This window comes from Curcuma longa, chromosome 13 (assembly GCF_044706935.1).
Source record: "Curcuma longa cultivar G26 ecotype Majalengka, Jawa Barat chromosome 13, ITB_CL_G26_1.1, whole genome shotgun sequence".
Lineage (NCBI taxonomy): Eukaryota > Viridiplantae > Streptophyta > Magnoliopsida > Zingiberales > Zingiberaceae > Curcuma > Curcuma longa.
Window position 1 is genome coordinate 9,430,464 of NC_133873.1, and position 8,379 is coordinate 9,438,842.

General features: G+C 39.9%; 1 protein-coding gene across 1 annotated transcript; it reads left to right on the forward strand.

Moving 5' to 3' along the window:
- The first annotated feature begins 797 nt into the window (after positions 1-797).
- On the forward strand, positions 798-2,841 carry LOC141844206 (F-box/LRR-repeat protein 13-like). Its single transcript, XM_074732237.1, has 3 exons — positions 798-1,994; positions 2,079-2,243; positions 2,324-2,841. The coding sequence occupies exons 1-3, from the start codon at positions 948-950 to the stop codon at positions 2,699-2,701; spliced, it is 1,590 nt and encodes a 529-aa protein (XP_074588338.1). The 5' UTR covers positions 798-947; the 3' UTR covers positions 2,702-2,841.
- Positions 2,842-8,379: the final 5,538 nt, after the last annotated feature.

Below are 8,379 nucleotides of genomic sequence, written 5' to 3' on the forward strand. Positions count from 1 at the left end.
TGGTAAGAATTAACAAAAAAAAAGATTATATGTGAGTCAAATAAAAGATAAACAAAAATTAATCAACCTATTAAATATAAATGAAAGTAATTTTTAAGTTAGAATAATATTGTTGGGTTGATGCGAACCTCTTCTACTAAAAAATTTATACGAAGTAGATCGTTGATGTGTGATGGATGTGAGGAGAAGAGCCATGAGATCTATTCGGAGTAGGAAGAGCACGTTAATGGTGAGAAGAGGGAAACAATAACCGAGAAGATTGATGGAAAAATATTAACTACTAAATTAAAAATATAACTTTGATATCAAGAATAATAAAGCAAACGAATAAATATACAATCTAAAATTACCAATTCTTTATCCTTTTTTTATAATTTGATAATACGACTTATTGGCCCTATTCTTTGTAAAAAAAATAATTTTTGATAAAATTTTAATTTTAATTTTAATGAAAGTTATTAATTTTTTAAAAATATATTAAATAATTTTTAAAAAAATTTAAGAAATTATAAACTAAGAATTTATATAATTTCTAATAAAATTAAATTATGGCTATGTTAATATATTTTCTTATCTTAACTTTACGGAGTTGAGTGTGGAATTTGTTCATGATTTTTTTTTTAAAAAAAAATAAAAAAAGAAAATTTCTTTAATATCACTATGAAAAAGAGGGGAGGGCGGACCAAAGTTGGGCTTTTGACGAAATTTCACGATTCATAATTAATTGGAAGGGCAGGAGCCGCACAGCACAGCAAAGCACAGCACAGCCTCGCTCTTCCCTCTGTCCGTATTAGAAGACCGAACCAAAAGGCAAAGGGAAAGCAGCAGCAATTAGCAAAGCAAGTGGAGGAGGAGACGGCCAACAACTCCAAAGCAAATCAGTAGAAGAAGAAGAGAAAGAAGAAGAGAAAGAAGAACCAAACCGAGTTTGCCTTCTCCCAATCCCCATGAGGCACAAGAAGAAGAAATCCCGGTGGGCCGCCGACCTCTCTCTCTGCCCTCCCTCCTCCCCCTCCCTCTCCACCGCCGCCGCTGCCTCTTCCTCCTCAGAATCCGACGACGGAGGCGACGATCTCCTCACCCAACTCCCCGATACCATCCGTCTCCACATCCTCACCCTTCTGCCCCTCAAATACGCCATCCGCACCGGCGCCCTCTCCTCCCGCTGGCGCGGCCTCTGGCGCCTCCGCTGGCCCCACCCCGCCGCTCTCCAATTCTCCCCCTCCACCACCGCGCTTCCCGATTCCGCCGACCAATTCGTCTCCTCCATCGACCGATGCCTCTCCTTCCGCGATCGCTCCCTCCGGATCGACTCTCTCTCCCTCGCCCTCCCTCCCGGCCGCCGCTACGACTCCGACATCAAACGCTGGCTCGAGTACGCCTCCTGTTGCGGCGTCGAGGATCTCCACCTCGCGGTCTCCTTCCCCTCGGCGGCCACCACCTCCGCTCGCCCTGGCCGCCGTGCTGCCCGAAGGAACGATCGCGCCGCCGTGCCGACTGCCTTTTTCTTCTCCATCTGTGAGTGCTCCAATCTATCCCGCCTCACTCTCTGCGGCCTCCACCTTGCCAGCCCCGGTGCCAATATCAAGCGCCTCTCCTCCCTCGAGGTTCTTAGCCTCTTTGCTACACCCGTCACCGACGCTGCCTTGAAGAGGATTATTGCTGCTTGCCCTCGCCTCCGCTCGCTTGATCTTTCTTTCTGTCGCAAGCTCCGGCGAATTTCCATCACCGCCACCGGCTGTCCCCTCACTAGCCTTACCATCATCGACTGTGTAAGAGCGGTGGAGGTCACGGTCTCAGCTCCAGGCCTGCGGCGTTTTAGATTCGCTGGAAATTACCTCACAACCTACTCGTTTGACAACCCCAGCAGGCTTGAGGATGTGCACATACTCTCAGGGATCCCCATATCAAGCCTTCCTCGGAGTAATTGGGTGAAGGTGCTCTGCGGCCTCTTTAATCTTAAGGTCTTGACCCTCTGCAATCTCTCACTTCAGGTAATATATTGCCTCACTTTTTCTGAGTGAACAAAACCGACCTTTGTAGTAAATTTGCAGTGTTTTCCTTTGTTTTCTTTTCAGTACATTGTTGTTGAAGGTGCAAAACTGATGGGGGGTTTAAGGAGTTTGAGAAGCTTGAGAGAAATTCAACTATTGATGGGCATGATGACTGATGAAAATCTAATGGATATCTATGGATTTTTTAGGCTATGTGAATGCCCAAGGTTGGAGAAATTGTTCATAGAGGTTAGTTGATCAAAGTTGCTTTGTAATACAGAACTGGAGTTATTGTAAATCATTCAAATCTGTGCCTCTTGTCCTTACAGCTTCCAACCAATACTCGTGATCCTTTCGTTGAGAAGTATTTGGAAATTTTGGAAGAGGATCCTCCAGAGGTTGAATTTGAGTATCTTAAGATGATAAAGATCAGCAACTTCAAAGATCACAGCAATGAGATGCGGTTGGTAAGATTTTTATTGGAGAAGGCTAGTTCTCTCGAGTCTTTCGTGGTTGTTGCTCCCAAGGAACTTGTGGGTGATGAATACAACAAAAGAGATCTGAATGCTTGTTCTGATTTCCTGCAATATCTCCAGTTAAAGCTATCTAGCATTCAAAAGGTTCCATTGAGAAGGCAGATAATATTGAGCGATCACGACGATAACAAGTTCAGGCCTACACATTGGGATGTCTACTCAACAGTCTAAATCATCCCGGCAAGGAGAGTTGTAATAGGTTGGTGCCAGAATTTGCTTTGTTAGTTTATCACAAACACATCCATTATACATAGTAAAGCAATATGTTCACTTTCCTCATAAATTTATGATAGTGAAAATTTCAAATGATCTACTCGAGTTATCAGTTCTACCCAAACTATAAGTCATTTTTCTTGGTAAATAATTGTTTTACAAGAAGAGTTGCACTTTAACCCTATCTTAGATTGCTTTTATTTAAAGTCACTTAGTATGAAGCTTGTTCATTACTATGGCAAAATTGTTACTCCCTATGCTCTTCTGGTTGAATTGCTGAAGATGATTTACAGTTTACATACATCTACTTTGCTAATAGGAAAGTTTCATCAAATAGAACTATATGTTAAAGACAGCTGATGTTTACATAACTGGGGCGTCAATACGATTCTGTGAGATTTTTGAAAATATGATATTGATGAAAAATAGATGATGGTAAGAGACTGGCAGATTCCTGATGCTAGGGACTGACTACAAGTCAATAACGTATTGTGTTGTCCAATGTCTTCTTTATAATTTTATTGTTCTTTATACATTGATTCCACAACTCTATCTAATACAGGCGCATCTAGTGCATGTTTATGGTTTAAAGTATTTTGTTTAGAGCTGGTTCTGAGGCCATCGCTATATTAATTGTTGGAAATTAAGTCGAGCCTAAACTTTATGCTTATGGCTCGGACGAGGTATGACAATCTAAATTTCACATCCGGTCGATGTCATCACGATGAAAATATGTTTTCCTTCTCAAAGAGAATGTAGAGTTTCTCGTATCGATCCAAAAAAGTGTTCCTTGGCCATGAGTCCTCTATGTCTGCTTGTCCCCTTCAAACTGTGTCACCAACCCTCCACCCACTGTGACCGTCCCTTGCCATAGGCTGGGAGGTGGTTGTTTTTTTTTTTTTGGATTGTGATCCAATTACCACCCTCTATTGTTATCCATCACCCTTCTTTCGCCCCAATGAAGGCTCTAATCTAGTTGTGAGTTTGTGTTTCTACTCTCATGGGGTGAAGCCGAGAGTTTGTGTTTATGTAAGCAAAAGATTATTGGTGGAGTTTTTCATTTTCTTTTTTAAATTCGTGTATTGAAGGACTACCTACTCTAGTAATTTCATTTTATCTCGTGTGCTCGTAGCATTGAATGATCATCTTGAAGTTAAAAAGACATGCGTGAATATGATTTCTCGTTTGACTGAGTAATATGCTTCCGGTTGCGTTTTTTGTAGTAAAATATTATATTAATATTTGAGAGAAAGTCTATTTCTCCAAGCAAGAGTGTTATTCAATAATCTGTCAATCATAATTAACCGTAGCAAATTGCAAATTGAAAAGCCTCATAGATTTGCCATTAGGGGTGTAAATGAGCCAAGCTACTAGTGAACTATTCGAGTCTCGGTTCGAAAAAAAGTTCGTTTGAGTTCGTTCGATTACGTTAATGAGCCAAGTTCGAGTCTGATTTCGAGTTTGAAAATATTATCGAGCCGAGTTCGAGTTTAACAGTATTTAGTTTGTGAGCTTGCGAGCATATTCATTTAAAGGCTCACGAACGTGTTGGTTTAGAGGCTCGTGAACATGTATATATATATATATATATTATAGGAAATTGATCTCCTGCGCTCCGCTCTCCTACGCTCCCCGTGCGCGAAGCAATCGAGACCGTCCGTTTCTCCGATCGACGCACAGTGTTTCTCCTCGGACGTTTGCTCCTTCACCGCAGCTGTTCACCGGCGTCCGGCCATCTCCGGCCACCGGACCGGCGTCGATGGATGCGCAACTCACCGGCGCCGGGTCCGGTGGTCGGATTCCGGCCAAATTCGGCCGGATTTCGGCCGAATCACGGTCGGAGACCGGCCGCGGTCGACGCGCCCGGCGCCGGTGCGTCGACCGCGGCCGGTCTCCGGCCGTGATTCGGCCGGAATCCGGCCGATTTTCGGCGAAAGCGGTCGCCACCGTGTCTGCCCTGTTTCGGCCGGAATTTCGGCCGGATTCCGGCCCAATCCGGCCGGATTCCAGCCCAATCCGGTCGGAATCCGGTGCCGATGTGTGCGCCGTCGAGTTGCGCTTCCAACGAGTCCGGGATTGCGGCCAACGGTGATCGGACGACGAAGAACGGCGGCGATGAACGGAAGGAGGTCGGCTGTCGCGCACGGCGTCGCGCGGCGTTCGTCGCGCGGCAGATCAGTTCTATATATATATATATTACATAAATTATAAATATTATATATTAATGAGTCAAGCTTGAACTAAGCTCGTTTAACTTTTAAACAAGTTATTTTTGAATCGAACTCGAATTAAACTCGTTTAACTTTAAAACGAGCCATTTTCGAACCGAGCTCGAGCTGTTCGTGAACTATTTAATTTTATTATGAGCCGAATTCGAGCTTAAGAATTAAAGCTCAAATCGAACTCGAACCAAACTCGAGCTCAGAAAAAATGAACTGAGCTCGAGCTCGAATCTCTTACTGATTGGTTCGGTTCGGTTGGATTGCACCTCTATTTGCAGCCTTCTTTAGAATATGAATCGGCACTATTTTTCGATGAAGTTTATTGTGAGACCCGGTTTAATTTAAGAAAGAATAAATGTTTATTCATTTCAAATGTTATTAATTATTTAGAAAATAATTTCTCTCTCTCTACTTATATGTATATATGTAAAATCAATTATGTTTGTCCACCAGAAAATCAATTATGTTCTGATTTTGGACATACTATAGTCAATTAAATAATATGGCACTCAATTATATGTGACAGAACATTTAATTATTCTCAATTATCTTATGTTTCAAATAAAATTCAATTTGGATAATTACGTAATTTGCATAGTATTATAGCATTTAATTATACAAAATTTTGTCTCAAAAATTCTGTAAATTTAGTACAATAAATTTTCATAATATATACATATAACAACTCAAAACTAAATGTTCGGCACTTAAAATGGATTTTTCTAGATTCTTTCTAAAATAATGGGCTAATTAAATTGCAATCCATCCAATAGTTAATTAAATAAACTATCGCCCAAAAATTGTTAATTAAAAAGTAAATTAACTATTAGTTCGAGCTATATTTTCTAGTTTACTCAATTATAGTGGGAAATCAAGTACCGTATATAAAAGCCGCACAAAGTTATTGCGTTGATGCTACATGTAAGAACATAAGGGAAAGAAAAGTGCGAGAGCCCAATAGTGTAGTAAAAACTTAGCTCAATATGATCATATGATCATGACAACTTAGAGTATAGTATTGGAAGCACCTTTCCCTAACACAAATAATATTTGCTACCATGGTAAACAAATCTTGTAGGCAGCCTTTGCTAGCCTTTCTGTGCCATGAGAAACTTTTGTAATGTAGTAGATAAAATTAATAGAATTAGACATTTGATTAGCATCCCAAATTCATATTTTATCTACTTCGATTAAGGTTTGGCCACCTTATCTAGAGGTGTTGATGTAATCAACTCAGGCAATGCTCTCCTCAGTCGTGGTCAACTGCAGCTTCTCAATTTACCTCCTCACAGATAGTCGTGGGACCGATTATGTGGGACCGCTGGGATAGCGGATTCCAACCTTTTGCTGAAGTTGATGTAATCAACTCTAGTTTGGTCATAATAGGTTAAAATTATATTTTAATGTTTGATGCTTAAGATATGCCAAGAAGGTCACCAAATACTTCATCGTAGATGAAATTTAAATGGATCGAGGTCAACTAAACATTTGATATTGTTGGAAGTCTAAAGACATCAAGGTAAACTAGATGTTTGATAGTTGTAGAAGGCTTAATAGGTCATGGATGATTGCAAACTAATCATATGGAGGATGCCCAAGTAGGTTATAGAAAATTGAATGTGCAGGTCATGAAAATTTTAATATTTGGCAAGTAATGAAATTCTAATAGGTCAAAGATGATTAGATGCTAAACAATGATGAAGTTTTAGAGGAGTGAACTCTAGACAAATGATGAAATCTTAATTGGTCAAAGTTGATTAGATGCTAAGCAAAGTTGAAGTCTCATAGGAGTGAACTCTAGGTAGTAGGAAATCCTATCAAATTAAAGTTGATCTTAAGTTGGACAAGTGGAAGTATTGGTAAGTTGAGATCTATTGGATATTAGGAAATGAATGAAGGCCTAAAGAAATGATCTCTTGGTAAGGGAAGTCTTAGTAGCTTGAGATCAACTAGATACCAAACAATAATGAAATCCTAGAAAGCCATAATCAATCTATACTGTTAATTTGAGGGGTGTCCTAAGACAATCGCCATACGATTATACTATTTATTGGATAAATAGCAATTCACTATTTGAGTGCACATTTCGTATGTATTTGAGTGGATCTTAAACTCGGATATTGAATGTCCGCAATACGATTCATAGCGTGAGAGAATTTGTGATTGGATTACAACTAGTGAGCATATTTACACGTGTAATTATGAATGTATTGGAATTATCTCTAGTCAAGAAATTGATGAGCACGGACATCATCGATTCTGTCGAGACTAGCATGTTTTGAACTCCTTGACTAGCCAAGCAGTTGATCTCATTGCTGTCGACATTAGATGTTGAGAGTTAAACATGGATGCTGATTAAAGATAACTAGTTCATTGGAGTGACCTGCCTTGAGACTTCATATGGTTCTATTCGTATGTCAATGAAGATCTCAGTGCAACTTAAGTGCGAGTTTCCTTTGACTTGCGGTATTCAAGTCATCTTGGTTATAAGACTTATACTTTGACATTTTAAGCAAGCATCTCTGAGGAGGTGTGAACCTGAGATGATTGGGTATAAATTGAAGTGCCCGAAGATATTGAAATAATCCACAGAGGATTCACTGCTCCTTGGAAAGGAGACGTATACCCAGCGGCCGCTTGTCAGGATTGTTACTAAAAGTTATTGACCAAAGTATTACATGTCAAGAGTACGGTACTCTTGGATACATGTACAAGTAACTTGAATCCACAGGACAAGAAAGCAGCTTAAACTAGGTGTGACGTATAGTCAGCCTAGTGGAGACTGACACATAGGCCATGTCTTGAACCAAGCGGGTATAAGACGATGAAAGAAAAGAGGCATGATTCAATGTAGTTGTTGAAGGGTTTAGAATTGTTCTGGAATCAATCGTTGATTTTTCGGTCAATTGGGGATCATGATATACTACTAGGTGTCACTTATGATTGTTCTATAATTAATGGTTAATTACAGACAGCCAACATAATAAAAAACCTATTGGGTCACATGCACAACAAGTTCTCCAAAGGACTTAAAACGAGTTTAAGAATTGGATTCTTAGAATGAGAGAGATAAAATCTGGTTGAATCAGACAATGTACAAAATGATGGAACTCGTCTTACGAAGACGAAACGAACAAAACTGATTTCGTTCAAATCAGAGCTCGTTTGGTTAGTGAACCAAATGATTCAGTTTTGAATCGAGTTTAACCAACTTGGTTTGGTTCACGATGGAAGATATTCTGATTAAACGGAAGAGATGAAAAGTTTCATCTTGGGAAGACGAAACGAATAAAACTAGTTTGGGTCAAATCAGAGTTCATTTAGATAGTGAACCAAGCGAACCAAAGATCAACCCGGTTTGTTACAGTGTTTATGGCTACAGTGTTTATAGTCAAAGATAAATATGGATTTCTT

Bases quoted from the DNA above. Each gene is read 5' to 3' on its own strand.
- LOC141844206 (XM_074732237.1), top strand. From the start codon at position 948: ATGAGGCACAAGAAGAAGAAATCCCGGTGGGCCGCCGACCTCTCTCTC. The intron at 1,995-2,078 runs GTAATATATTGC...TTTTCTTTTCAG, and splicing joins TCTGCAATCTCTCACTTCAG to TACATTGTTGTTGAAGGTGC. The intron at 2,244-2,323 runs GTTAGTTGATCA...TTGTCCTTACAG, and splicing joins TGGAGAAATTGTTCATAGAG to CTTCCAACCAATACTCGTGA.